Raw genomic sequence first — 15,000 nt, forward strand, 5'->3', positions numbered from 1 at the left:
GGATCCGGTATCCGGTTCCGGATCCGGCAGGATCTTAAGCAGTGGATCCGGTATGCGGCAGGATCCTAAAAATCAGGATCCGGTGCATCTCTAATAATGACGTATTTCAATATCTCGCAAAAGCTCAATTCTAACTTGATTTTCTCATATGCAAACGGGGTGGTGAATGAAGAATAGTCCCCCAAAAGCTGTTGTGGCTAGGCTGACAGCGAGGAAACGTTATTGTATTCTACGGAGGCGGGGCGTCAGCAAAACGCGAGGCCACAACCCAAGCACACAGACCGAGGACGGGAGTCCATATATTGGAATCCACCCATCGTGTGACAGGAAACAGGAAATAGTCAACAGGAAGTGATGCAAGCGAGATGGCCCTTCCTCCCCTCACCTGGTCGCCTGCGCTCGGGTCCAGGAACTTCGACTGCAGCTGATGGCTGAAGGACAGAACCAGCTCACGCATCTGTGACATCAGAAAAGCAGGTCATGGAAAAGGTACACGACACAGACGCATGGACGCACACACAAACACACAACACACAAACGACACCTTCCACCACAGAGAAAAAGAGAGCGAGAGAGAGAGAGAGAGCGAGAGAGAGAGAAAACAAACATACGCGCATGCACGCACACACACCTTCTTGTCCAGGTTGCTACAGAGGAAGGCTGTGGCCACTGGCAGGGCCGCGTTGCTGCTGCGCTCCTCCTGAGTAGAGCTGCTCCACATCTGCAGCAGCTCCTCGGGCCTCTGGGCTGCAAACAGCTGGCCGTACACCTGGGCCGTCGTCAGCCACACCCACGAGTGAGGGTGCCGCAGGTGGCTCTCCATGTGACCTGGCGAGAAAACATGACGGGCAATGTCAAATTAATGGCACAGCAATGTCACAACGTTACATCAGTCAGTTACAATGTACACAGTACCAGTCAATACACACAGCCATCCTCATCCACACCCATGAGGGAGGCTGCCACAGGTGGCTCTAGATGTGACCTAGGGAGGAAACATGACAAGCCATGTCACTTAGGACATCAGTCAGTTAATATCAGTCAATACATAAAACTTGACCTGCAGCCATGTTCAGCCACACCCACAAGTAAAGATGACGAGCAATGTCAAGTCAAGGACACAGCAATGTTACATTAATGGCACAGCAATGTCACAACGTTACATCAGTCAGTTACAATGTACACAGTACCAGTCAATACACACAGCCATGTTCAGCCACACCCACAAGTGAGGGTGACGCAGGTGGCACTCGATGTGACCTGGCAAGGAAACGTGACAAGCCATGTCACTTAGGACACAGTTAAGATCAATGACATTTTTGAGTCTCAGGCGTCAGGTGGTAGAACCACAGCTAATGCCCAGAAATGAATTAGTAATAGGTAGGGCTGGGCAATATGACGATATATATCGTTATCGTGATATAAAAGTGTATATCGTGACCTTTCTTCTATATCGTTTATATCGTGATAGTAATTTTATCAGTTGTATACAATTGAATATCATTTAATTACATTTCATGTTGTCACAATACACACTATAAGTTCATGTAACTGTAAAAACAACAACAAAAAGATCCAATTTAAAGAAAGGTTGTTTTGCGACATGAAAAAATAAAGCGCAAATAAAGAGAATAACTGAAAACGTATGTAATTGTGCTATATTGTGATATAGATCGTTATCCCGATATAAAGTAATCCACATCGTGATATAGTTTTTTTTTTCCATATCGCCCAGCCCTAGTAATAGACAATTAATGCACTGCAATGAATATGCTTCTTGGATAATCCACTAAAAAAACATGTAATGCAGTCACAACACATTACCATGCGTTCGGATCAGAAGTGACAAAGCAAACAGGTTACCGAAGTTGCTGATGTACCTTTGACACAACACTGGGATGTTTAGCTTAATTTGCTCATCAGCATCTCTACCTGGTCAGCTGTTTTTTTGTTTTTGCCAATCGCTTGTTTGTGTGTGTGTGTGTGTGTGTGTGTGTGTGTGTGTGTGTGTGTGTGTGTGTGTGTGTGTGTGTGTGTGTGTGTGTGTTTCAGAGCATCTGATTGCATTTCTCTCTGTTGCATAAGAGATGAGGTGGTGTGTGTGTGTGTGTGTGTGTGTGTGTGTGTGTGTGTGTGTGTGTGTGTGTGTGTGTGTGTGTGTGTGTGTGTGTGTGTGTGTGTGTGTGTGTGTGTGTGTGTGTGTGTGTCTGTGTCTGTGTGTGTGTGTGTCATGTACCCCAGATGCCGGTGAGTGTGTCTCTTGGCTTGCTGAGCTGTAGGAATCCGCAGTCCTTGATGAGCTTGGTGATGAGGGTCAGGTAGCAGAACAGCAGCCGGTCAGATGCCTTCTCATCCTCCTCCTCCTCAATCTGACAACACACACACACGCACACTTATTACACAATTCACCTTTGGCTAAGGCCCGCCCTAAAGTGCTTTTTGACCAATCACAGCGCAGCAAAAGGACTACCTCGGACAGAGGTTGGACAGTTTGACAGCGCTCCATTGAACTCAATGCAGAAATCTCATGTTTTCAAGTCGGTTTTAGCAAGATATTGCGGTCATATTATTATTAAAATATGATTGGAAATTGTGCCTGGGGTATTTGTGACAAAGGTGCAAGTTTCCTAGAGAAGTAACAGGAGGTTATCACTTTCCCGTTTCCCTAGACCGATTATTACTAGCAGCTGATAGTCTGTCTTGAAGGGTTTCGGCATCCTCACACTCGACTAGGAAGCACACGATCAGCAAACATTTTGTATGCTCCAATCATGCCACCATCTCACTGGTGTAACTTTTCAGTAAGGATGTAAGCAAAACACGAATCTGTTTTAGGGTAGGATTATGCTGTATATGATCTCACATTAATATTCAGTAGGAACCAAATCTTCTGAATACTCTGATCAATATGCACATTGCTTTGAGGATGCAACTTCAGGGATGCAGTAAGATCTAGTTCTTTTCATTACATGACATGACATGACATGACAGCTGACACTTTTATCCAAAGCAACTTGGTTATTTACAGGGTATTGGTTACAGTCCCTGGAGCAATGTGGGGATAGGTGCCTTGCTCAAATGCACTTCAGCCATGCATGGACCTGTCGGGAGAGGTAAGGGTGGGATTCGACCTGCAACCCTCTGACCTTAAGATCACCTCTCTAACCATTAGGCCACGGCTGTCCAAGATGAGCATACACATGAACATGACAAGAGCAGTACTTGTACTAGTTTGTATACACCAACACAGATACAAAAATATAAACAAACATTACATAATGTATATATCTCCTCTTTTTTCCATCATAACGTTATTCTTTCATGAACGAATCATGAACAAACCAACAGGTGCATTGCATAACAACATTACTATGACAATGCAGAGAGTCTTAAGTAAGTGATTAAGACTTGATCGTTACCATTTTGGTGACAATAAGGATATAACAGAGGCTCTGCGCTAAGGGGTTAAACTTACGTCCTCGTAGTTGTCGGTGTGTATCTCCCTCTCGATGAGTCGCAGCAGGGTGTCCATCCTCTTGGCGAAGCGCTCCCCCTCCACCTCCACAAACAGACCGCACGCCTGCACACCCAAACGCCTCAAGGCCATCTATGGTACACACAGGCAGACACAAAAGTAAATGTCAAAGGGACACTGTGTGAGATTTTTAGTCGTTTATTTCCGGAATTCATGCTGCCCATTCACTAATGTTACCTTTTTCATGAATACTTACCACCACCATCAAATTCTAAGTATTCACTATGACTGGAAAAATTGCACTTTTCATACATGAAAAGGGGGATCTTCTCCATGGTCCACCATTTTGAATTTCCAAAAATAGCCATTTTTAGCTGCAAAAATGACTGCACTTGGACCACACTAGAAAATATTTGTTTATTTCTTAGTAAACGTGTGAAGATCAAATTTGGCAATAGGCAGCCCAGTTTCAATGAGCAGCATAGTTGCAGTAGCTTTTTTGACCATTTCCTGCACAGTGTCCCTTTAAAGGGTATGTTATGGCACCCGACGACATCACAAAAATTGCCAACTACCGCTACTGCAATACTGTAATACCATGGAATTTGTGTTTTTTATCAGCAATGATAGGCGGGGTTTTTTTTCGGTTTTGCTATCTTTTCTCGCGGGGCTGGGACTACTGTTGGGGGCGGGGCACTGAGGGAGAGTGTCGCCCCAATGGTGCCAGTCATTGTAGGATTGCCACTGTGTGGCGCACTGCGTAGGGCACCCGTACCACATTATAGGCTGTATGGAGACCCGGGTTCGAGTCAGACCTGGGTCATTTCCCAATCTCTCTCTGCCCACTACAATACTGCCACAATACTGTTCACTATCCTATCACAATAAAGGCACAACAGCCCAAACATACATAAATGAGACAAACGATTGTAGGAATACTAATTTACACAGGCACACACACACCCACACAAACACACAGTTGCAGCAACTAGTAAACTTCATGTTTTGGTCCACATACTCACATACCCAAACACAAACCTTGTCTCCATTTTGTTGACAGATACACATATTAGTCCATGAGCCTTGAGCGGTTGTATAAGTATGCGGACACACACGCATGCACACACACTCTCACTCTCACACTCACGTACAAGCAGTTTGTATATACTACCTTGTCTCCCTCCATCCAGTTGTTGACGAGTGCGTACATGTTGTTCTGGTTCGCCGTGCTCAGCTTTCCCAGGAGGCTCTTGGTGGCCAAGGCGGCCATTTTCTTACAGCGTGCCGAGTCATCGTTGGCCAGCGCCAGCGACAACGGCACAAAGAACAGACCGCAGTGCTCTTGGAGCAGTTTCTGTGAAGTAAAGGCACAAACAAACACACACACACACACACATGCATGCAAACATGCACACATTTTGGAAGCACAAAATTAAAACTTGTATTTCAGTGCTGTGGCATACAAGCTAAGGCACCGTATCATAAATGGGCAAGAAGCAGATGGGGATGCAGCTTCAAGTCCGGCCCGAAAAATATTTTGAGTAACGTGTGTAGAATGGGAAGGGGGATAATAAAGAAAGCGCTCAGTCACGGAGATATGGTCGATCACAACGGTTTTTAAAAAGATTTTAAGAGCATAAGGACATGTCTCGCTTAAATCCCTAGGCCAGAAATGTATGTAGACAAGCCCAAGCAGTAGTAACTGAAAATTTAATTCTGATACCAGTTGAAGCTCAGTAATTTTTGTGTGCGTCTGTGAGGGGACATAGGGGCCAACTTGAGTCATTACTGCGAGAGCAATGATATTATGATATACCTGTGGAAAGTTCTGGAAAATGTACGCCATCATCTCCAGTGCCGACTGCCTTCCTGTGTCGTACTCATAACTGTCAACAGCCAATAAAAAGAGAAACACAGTCAAACATGTTGTAGGAAAACAGCGATGAAGCCTTTGTGTACTCAAGGCTACTGTAAAGGTGCAATAAAGTCAATTTCTAGTGAATATGTAACTAAAACGGCACTCTGACAGCATAGACCTCTGTCAAGGGCGCTGACTGTTGCCCCCTAGTGCTTTCCATTTGCAAGTGCAACTTAATAAATTATTGAAGGATCCAATCTAGCAATGGAGAATAATGCCACAAGAAATCCTGGAGACAGAAAGAAAACATCTAGTAGTTTCTGTGTGATCCAGCTAATTATCAGACTACCAAACAGACAGGCACGAGAATACAAAAAACAAAAATCAATCTCCTTGCTGGTGGAGATAATTTGTGCATTTTGGACAGCTACCTACCTGAGCTGAGCGACAATGAAGTCCAGATGCTTCTTCAGCTTCTTTCCAAGAGGATAGTCCATCAGGTACTTCAGGTAGATCTGCAAGATGGCACACACACAACCCAATGAATTAATCACCTGCAATCCTGTGAAGACCGACTGTGTGTTCAATTGTGTGTGTGTGTGTGTGTGTGTGTGTGTGTGTGTGTGTGTGTGTGTGTGTGTGTGTGTGTGTGTGTGTGTGTGTGTGCGCGCACGCGTGCGCAAGTGCGTGCGCGAGTGAGTGAGAGTGAGAGTGTGTGTGTGTGAGAGAGAGAGAGAGAGAGAGAGAGAGATTGAGAGCTCACCTGTCTGCATGGTACTCGGACCTGGTCGCTGGGTCCGGTGACAGCCAGCTTGGCTACCCTCTTCATCACTTCCTCCATCTCTGGTACCACAAGCTTCCTGCACAAGATGGCCTAACAGGAAATGACATATGCTTTAATAAACACAATCTTCCTGCACAATTCATTATTATTCAAAACATGTTCTAAAGCTTCATGAGGGTCATATTCAGACGACCTATCGTTTTTGGTTTTTTTATCGAGTATTACCTTCAGCAGTCCAAAGGCAGTGGCCTGGCGTGTGTGATCATAGATGTCCTCCTCCGCATATCCCAGCAGCACTTGCAGCTGGGTGTCAGTGATCTGGTGCTTGGTGATGCTCCGTACCAGTATGGTGATGGCCTGGAAGGGTTGAGGACAAGCGAAGAATGAAGGCAAGCCCCTGTTATAAAAACCTGTTGCCAGAATGGCAATGACTAGGGATGTAAATAAAAATGAAAATCGAAATGTATCGATGTATCGGAAGTATCGGCCGGCGATTTAATTGAATCGCATCGTATCGAAAAGAATCGAATCGCTGGCCCCTGTGTAAGGCCCTAGCTCCATAACACAATAGTACTGGAAAAGTAATTGGAAAAAATCGAATCGAACCGAATCGCATCGTATCATGGGGAATTCTTAACACATTCACTACCAAGTCACGTACAAATACGTTTTGCCTCCCATACATTGGCTCCCAAACCGTATAATTACGCTTTTACTTTTTTTAATTGGATTCTGAATCTACACATTCTAATTCACATTCTGTGTGATTTTCGTAATAATGTGATGAACAGAACTGACATAGATCATGAAAACACCTACAAAGTCAAAACTCCTACAAAGTCAGGATCTGGATATTTCATCATCTGTGCATTTTATTACACACAGTATTTGAGTTTTATTAATAGCGAATCAAACCGTCTCTGACCACTTCCTGATCACGTCACGTCACGTCTCCATTTACTTCCTAGACCATCAAAACAAAGCATGTCCTGTCAGCACAGCCCTTGCTAGCTAGCCTGTTCCTAAACATATGATGGAAGGATAAGGAGTTGTGCTGCCATCAGGATAGGTGTAAAATGGAAGGTTGTAATGAAAAACAGCATGCGACACAGCAGGAACTAACCTTCTTTTGGGTGAGTACTTTGGCACGTCTACTTTTATCTACAGAACGAAAACTGCCAGTCAAGTGACATTAGCTAGCTAGCATTTCAGATGCTCTGAACTGCCTGACCAGGTGATTTTTGCATCAAAGTAGTTTACTTGGAAGGTACTGGAGTTGTTCTTTGGGCAAGAAAATGCATTTAGACCCGCAATTTAAACTCGGAGAGTCAGAGCGCACCCCTGACAAAAAAGGCTTTATCTCAGTTCGAATGTTCAAAATCGCTATTTTTACCTAAACCAGTGCGTGCTTAAAGTGACATAACTTCGGAATGAAACAAGCTAGAAACAAACCGTAAAAATATACAGACAGCTGAGTCTTTGGGCTTTCAAACAAGCCCTGACATGTGTCTGTGGGTTGAAGACAAAATATTCGGTGGGTTTTCAAAAAATGACATAAAATGATGAAATTGTCTGGGAGTCTACGGTTGAATTCCAAAAAACGGCTGGTATTGAATGTGTTAAGTATCGATAAAAATCGAATCCCTGATTTAAGAAATCGATACCGTATCGTATCGTCATGAGGGCTGTGATTTACACCCCTAGCAATGACCATGTCATAATGTATTAATGTATTAATAAAAGCCCAGTGCATCGTCATAGTGGTGTATTAATGTAAAGTATGTTTTTTTTCAATGACTATTACAGTATTCTATTGGTGGAACGGCGTGCATTAAAGGTGCACTGTGCAATATTTAGAGTAGTTTATCTCCAGAATTCATGCTGCCCATTCACAAATGTTACCTGTTTTCACACATATTTACCACCACCATCAAATTCCAAGTATTCATTATGACTGGGAAAATTGCACTTTTTATACATGGAAAGGGAGATCTTCTCCATGTCCTGCATTTAGAATTTCCAGTAATAGACATTAGACATTAGCGACAAAACTTACTGTACTTTAAAGTAAATGTTAGTTTATTACTTAGTAAATATTCATGAAAAGATATTGGAAATAGCAATTTGGAAATTTGACAATAGGCAGCACAGTTTCAACGAATAGCGCAGTTGCAGTACCGACTCTGACCACCATCCTACACAGTGCACCTTTCAGGGGCTAATGGTTTTCTTCGCATTGCACCACACGGTTCACCTTGAAGCAGTTCTGCACCAGGGTGAAGTTCTCGCCCCCGCCGGCCCCAGCGCTGGCGTAGTCCTTGAGGAGCAGGAAGAGCTGCTTGCTCAGCTGCACCGCCCCCTGCTCCACCGCCGGCAACGGGAACTTCAGCACCCAGATGAATGCCTGCAGTGCCTCAGTGATCACCTGCAGGGGGCGACATTAAATTACATCGGATTGCGTTAACATTGCACTTTATCAAATGAATGCCTGGAGTTCCTCTGTGATCACCTACAGGCGCGCACGCACGCACGCACGCACGCGCCCGCGCGCACACACAAACGGTATTGATCACACACACACACACACACTCACCCACACACACACACACACACACACACACACACACACACACACTCACCCACACACACACACACACACACACTTACCTTGACGTGTTTGGAGCCGAGGCAGTCTAGCAGCAGAGCCACGAATGGATCCAACATCTCCTTTACACCTGCTGCTGAGGAGTTCACCTTGGAGCACTTCATACTCAGATGGAGCATCTACACATGGGGACAAGACACACACACACGCACACGCACACGCACACGCACACACACACACATTACTTCTTTATTCATGCCCACATTTCAAAATTGCTCATACACACAGACACAAATGTAGCAGTTGCAAAGTTATTCAAACATGATGCAGGCATTTGATGATGACTGCACTGATCAAAGCGGTTGTCAATAGCAAAGAGTTATTATGGGCACAGTACACACACAGCACCTCATTGTCCAACTATGGTGACATACAATTGTTGATGACGTTGAGCAATGTTTTAACAGCTGTTTAACATTTCTTTTCGGAAATCCAAACATCTTAAACCTTCTAGTAGCCAGCCTGTGTACATTGCTCAAACTGGCAAAAAAATGAGCTCGACATGCTTGACACTTTCAGCTAACACTGATCACTTGCACACTGATCACTTGCTCAAGCAGTACTTGAATAGTTTACCTACATGTGTCTCTTCTAGATGTGAATCAAAACAGCAACCTACTTCTAGACTAAAGACATTTCCATCATCTTCATCATTATCATCAACGTGTGTGTTTTGTTCTTACACTGAGTCCCGTCTCCACCAGGATGTGTGTGTTGGTCTTGCTGCTGGTGGCCGCCTTCTGGAAGCCTCTCTTGGGCGTCGCGGGCAACAGCAGGCAGCTGGGCGGGGCCAGCCGGGGGTCCGGGGGAGGGAGGGGCTTCTGCCTGTGACATAAGAAAGGGTCGACGTCAAGGGAGTCAAGGGCGCTGCATTTTTTTCTTGATTCTTTATTGCTTAACAATGTTATCGCTGCTGCACTCCCCTCCTTTGTCTGCAGTAAAAGTTGAGAAATGCACCACTGCATCCCCCTTTCCAGCAGCCAATGGTCGACATTTAAACTCAATGTACACTGTGGCACTGGGAAAAAATTGACCACTGTACAAACCCATTTCTCTAAAATGCCTCTTACATGGGAAATTGACAAAGCGTGTGTTGAATGTGAACGGTAATGATGGATGAAAGAGAGAAAAATCAACACAATCAGATGGGTGTGTGTGTGTGTGTGTGTGTGTGTATATCTTACTTGTTCTTCTGTGTGATTAGGGGTAGGCTCTCGTTGACCAGGCCGTGGCTGAGCATCAGGATGGTCTGGGGAGTCATCACCTGGTTCTGCAGTAACCCGGCAACTACTCTCCTCAGCACCATGTGTACGCGCCGAGACACCTTGAGGCTCATGGTCTTCTCCAGGATCTACAGAGAGAGAGAGAGAGAGAGAGAGAGAGAGAGAGAGAGAGAGAGAGAGAGAGACAGAGAGAGAGAGAGAGAGAGAGAGACAGAGAGACAGAGAGAGAGAGAGAGACAGAGACAGAGAGACAGAGAGAGACACAGAGAGACACAGAGAGAGACAGAGAGAGACACAGAGAGAGACAGAGAGTCAAGAGACTGAGTCACATGTCAGTCTGATAAATACATGACAATAACGGCAGTGCTTAAAGGACACACAAATGCCTTGCATGTGAAAATATACAAGCCTACGATTGGTCATCAAGCCCCACGATGATGGTCAGTGTTCTAATTAAAAATAAACAGATTCTGGCAAGACCAGTGGTGGAGCCGGAGTCCAAATACTAGCAAGTCTATAGAAAGTCCATAGAAGTAAATAGAAAAAAGATTCCAGCACTACAGCCCTAGTACATCTACAGGGGTTAGTATAGTAGGGGGACTGTGAGGTTGGTAGAACCTCTTCACCTTTATGAGTGGGGATGTGAGTTGGGCAACTCTCTCCTGGCAGGAGAACTATAGTAGTAGATAGTGTAAAGGGCCGTACACACATCGCTGCTATTTACTAGCTACTAGCTTCTCGCTTCCTCGCCTACTCGCCTCTCTTTCATGGAACGTTCGCTGAAAGTTCCCGCGGCTTTAACTGCCAATGAACAGGCGAGAAGTACCGAATTCTGCCTTCCAATTGGTTACTCGCTTACTCGCCTCGCTCGAAGATAAAATATTTTCAACTCGGTATCCGCCCACATCGCATCGCTTGTACAGTACTCGCCTACTCGCCTGCTAGTCTCGCTGGAACATTGACATTGTATTGAGTTCATTCGCTGAGCGAGTAACTAGCAGCGACGTGTGTGTATGGCCCTTTAGGGTTCCCCCTCTTTTTGACAGACAAAATTTCTAAACTTTTTATGACTTTTTCCTGACTGAGGGTGCATTTTCCATGAATTCTCGGCACCGTAATGTGTAGAATTTTGCACATTTTTATGGCTAAATATGAAATGTGACCCCTTTAAAGTCATCCTATGGTGTGACAATATAGTTTTTAACCATTAGTTTTTTCTTGCCAATTAATTTGGAAATAATAAATAATAAGCTAATGATACTGTAAATGAAGGCTGTAGTCGCGTTAAAACAAGAGCATAATTCCATGATTTCTCCAAGGCTTTCATTGAATTTACAAAATGTCATGACTTCCATGATTTTCATGACTGTGGGAACCCAGGCTGGCTATATTAGTAGGCACCATTGTTAGATGAATATGCATGTTTACATCTTTGAGGGGCAGTATACGCTGTGTGAATCTCTCCTGGCTGGAGAACTACAGCAGCAGACAGTATAGAAGTAGGCACATGGTTAGATGAATATGCGTGTTTACCTCTTTGAGGGGCAGTATGAGCTGTGTGACTCTCTCCTGGCTGGAGAACTGTGCGAGGAACTCGTAGGAGTCTGCGCTCTTGCTGTGCCGCGCCTCCATCAGCTTGGACACGATGCCCTTCACATCCTTCTCCTCCGCCACAGGCCCAAACAGCTCGTTATTGCACATCTGAGGAAGAACCGTCCAATCAGATCAGGTGATACTGAATGTCTAAACCAATCAAGACCGACAATACTTTGAATAACGCCTTGGAATAACTTGCAGTACTCCAAAATAATTTGGATGTCAGCATAGTAGCAACAGTGAACAATATAGATACGACAAACAATATAGAGATAAAAAAAACATTGTACAGCTCCAAGACACAAAAAGTGTCAAAAATCTACTAACTGATGACAAAACGGGTTCAAAACCCAAGCCAAGCCCGATTTAACAACCATTCATTTGAGGTGGCCTCGCGCTCCGCTGACGTCCCGCCTCCATGGAGAAAACTATAAAGTTTCCCTGCTGTCCGCCTAGCCACAACAGCTTTTGGTGGACTTCTCCCCCATTCAACATCCAAATTGCAAATGAATTAAACTTCTGTCGTCAATGACTTCTTGCACTGTTATCACGAAACCACAAGGCACAAGGGATGACGGGAGTTAGGACAATGGAAAGAAGTCCAAGCATGTGATAAAAACAAGGCAATCCCGCCCCGCACCTCCACCAGCAGCCCCAGGCAGGGGTCCAGGTCTCCCCCGGAGAGCGAGGGCTTCAGGGCAGACAGCAGCTGGTACACCGTGAAGGTCAGAACGTGCACCTGAGAGGAAGCAGAACAGAGAGGAAATCAACTACATGTCCCAGCGGGCATTTGCAACCAAGGGAGCTAAAGATGAACCAAAAAAATGAACATGTTTATGAGCATGACCATGGTTTTGACAAATGAGTTTGAACTTAAGATTTGATTCATTCTGTCAAATCGTCTGTTAGCAAGACGTGAAGAGAGTTTGAGGACAGCGCACAAATACACACTTTAACTGGTATCAGTTTCTTTTAATCAGTTTACGATTTCCTTGATTTTTTTTGTACAGCATGCACTGTATGCACAAAATGTGACCGTAATGAGAACATGAACAAACAGATGCACGCACACACGTGCACACACAAAAACACATGCGCTTGCATGCATGCATGCACTCACGCACATGCACACACACACACACACCCTTACCTGGTATCCTTTCACCAGTACGCCATGCATCTCCTTGAGGAGGTATTTCAGGTAGCGAGAGCCCAGGGCTTGGATGATCTTCACCAGGGTGTTCCTGGACACGTCTCGGATCTCCTGGAAACGACTCCTCAGGTGAACACACACCTTCAGGAGCACCCTGTTCAAACCAAACGCATGCAACTCAGTTAGCATCTACGGTTACTGGTTAGTTGTAGTAGAGTATGTCATGCTAATCCTTCATTTTCAAAATGTATGCTGCCCATTCACAAAAATCTGATCTTTTCATGAATCTGTCCTATAGTAATGAACTAATGCAAACTAAAGCAAAAGTAAACTAAAGCACTAGGATATTTTTTTCCTTTATTCTTGCTTTGAAATAGAATGTGTAATGTCCCCAAATACATTTGTGTGCATGGAGCTACAATTTATTTGAAGAACTTCGATATTTACTTGTCTTTTCAAAGACACTGCTATTTTTTTGCTGAAGGTGAAGATCCCAGGCACATCCCAGGAAAAGGTGCAGGACAAAAGCTAACTATAATTTCAGAGTGAGGAGTCTGCACCCTTAAATTCTTTTTTTTTGTTATTCCATGGCAGGATAGGATGATGTTTCGACTGTTGAAGAATCTGATGAAGACAACAGTCGAAACGTCATCCTATCCTGCCATAAAATACTTTCAGTGTGCAAGTTTAAGTTTTAATTGCTATATTTGACCACAACTTTACACACTGACCCAGGCAGGTTGGTTTCCATGACATCTTGCGGTAGAGTCTGCATGAGTTTGACCATAGCGAAGGCGATGGGCACCCGGGCCACCTCCTCCTCCTTGACCTCCTTTGACTTCACTGCCTTATGCTCATCATCCCTCTGAACCTGGACACACGGTGGAGAAAAGGTCTCGATTAAGCGTTAGAAATTAGGCATGGTAAAACAAAACCAAACATCAGAAAAGCGTGTTTTAAAAATGTGTCTAGATATAGATGTACTCCTTTATCTCCAGGATTCATTTAGTAAAAGCTAGGGTTCAATGCAATGACCAACTGGGAATATGACTTGAAAAAATTGTGATTATGCCCATTTTTCCGCTGAACTCCTCAAATGCCATGCATGTACATCTGTATAACATCAGTTTGTATGCAGTTACAGTATGATGACATCATCATTGTGCGCCAGGTCCTCACCTTGGCAGTGAGGCACTTGTGTAGGCGTGGCAGGATGTTCTGGGTGACCGTATTTTGGACAGTGCCAATCAGAGTCTCCAGTTCCTGTATGCTCTGTGGTAGGCCCGTGCAGACAACATGCGTTGGCTTATTCTTCTTAGGCCCCGCCTCCTTCTTCTGGTTGCTAGCCTTATTGGTGGATGAGTCTTCCGTGTCCATGGCTACTGCACCATTCTCTGTCTGGGTAGCGTCTGTAGAGTCAGGTTCTGCATTGTCCTCAGCTTCACTCTCATCCTCATCTTCATCCTCCTCTTCCTCCCCCTCCTCCTCAACCTCTTCCTCCACAGCAGCTGCGTCCAAGCAGAACATTATCCAAATGAGTAAAAGAAGGATACACGTACAGTCAAATATTTAGTTTAAAATGTAAGTTCTATAACTTAAAAGTGCTGTAGGCACTGGATTGAAAAAAAGGAATGACCCAAAAGAACATGAATACTTAACATTCCGAAATATGACCCAACTGACTTTGATTAGGCCTTTTTGTATACTGGAGCTTTCTCTCACTGACTTTTATTCATTTTAGTTATTATAATGATTTATATTGTACAGCTCTACAGAACACCGTGCAATAACAGTTTCAGTTAATGTCACACAAACGCATACTGCACACCAACACAAGCACATGCAACACACACGCAGTCATACCCACTAGCCTACTCACCGGCCTGTTTCCTGGCCTTGGCAGCCTCGATCTCCTGACTCAGTGTCTCCCGGTCAAAGTGGAATGCTTCTAAAACAGTCACCAGCAGGCTGCCAGAGGAGAGGCACGTTAACACAGAAATCACAATATGAGAGCAAAGAACAAGACAACAGCGAACAGGAAGTAGGTGGCTTTAAAGGTGCACTGTGTAGTATGGTGGCCAGAGTAGGTATTGCTACTGTGCTGCCTATTGCCATATTGTATATATCTTTTCTTGAATGCTTGCGAAGTATTGGTAAGTATTCATGAAAAAGGTGTGAATGGGCAGCATCAATTCTGAAAAAAAGTACACAGTGCACCTTTAAATCCCATCGTCAGTGACCTGGAT

At 44.4% G+C, this 15,000-nt stretch overlaps 1 protein-coding gene across 1 annotated transcript in view; it reads right to left on the reverse strand.

Moving 5' to 3' along the window:
- The window catches only part of utp20 (UTP20 small subunit processome component), a 51,168-nt gene that overhangs the window by 4,083 nt on the left and 32,085 nt on the right, over nt 1-15,000 (reverse strand). Inside the window, exons 41-59 of the mRNA XM_063217046.1 lie at nt 14,634-14,722; nt 13,934-14,262; nt 13,486-13,625; nt 12,752-12,908; nt 12,242-12,340; nt 11,539-11,706; nt 9,967-10,133; nt 9,466-9,607; nt 8,785-8,901; nt 8,372-8,542; nt 6,343-6,474; nt 6,097-6,207; nt 5,769-5,848; nt 5,292-5,361; nt 4,647-4,829; nt 3,476-3,607; nt 2,237-2,369; nt 632-828; nt 386-457 (exon numbers count right to left, since the gene is read on the reverse strand). Coding sequence (XP_063073116.1) covers nt 386-457; nt 632-828; nt 2,237-2,369; nt 3,476-3,607; nt 4,647-4,829; nt 5,292-5,361; nt 5,769-5,848; nt 6,097-6,207; nt 6,343-6,474; nt 8,372-8,542; nt 8,785-8,901; nt 9,466-9,607; nt 9,967-10,133; nt 11,539-11,706; nt 12,242-12,340; nt 12,752-12,908; nt 13,486-13,625; nt 13,934-14,262; nt 14,634-14,722 — 2,689 coding nt within the window. The remainder of the gene's footprint in view (nt 1-385; nt 458-631; nt 829-2,236; nt 2,370-3,475; nt 3,608-4,646; nt 4,830-5,291; nt 5,362-5,768; nt 5,849-6,096; nt 6,208-6,342; nt 6,475-8,371; nt 8,543-8,784; nt 8,902-9,465; nt 9,608-9,966; nt 10,134-11,538; nt 11,707-12,241; nt 12,341-12,751; nt 12,909-13,485; nt 13,626-13,933; nt 14,263-14,633; nt 14,723-15,000) is intronic.

Source organism: Engraulis encrasicolus, chromosome 15, assembly GCF_034702125.1.
Source record: "Engraulis encrasicolus isolate BLACKSEA-1 chromosome 15, IST_EnEncr_1.0, whole genome shotgun sequence".
Taxonomy (NCBI): Eukaryota; Metazoa; Chordata; class Actinopteri; order Clupeiformes; family Engraulidae; genus Engraulis; species Engraulis encrasicolus.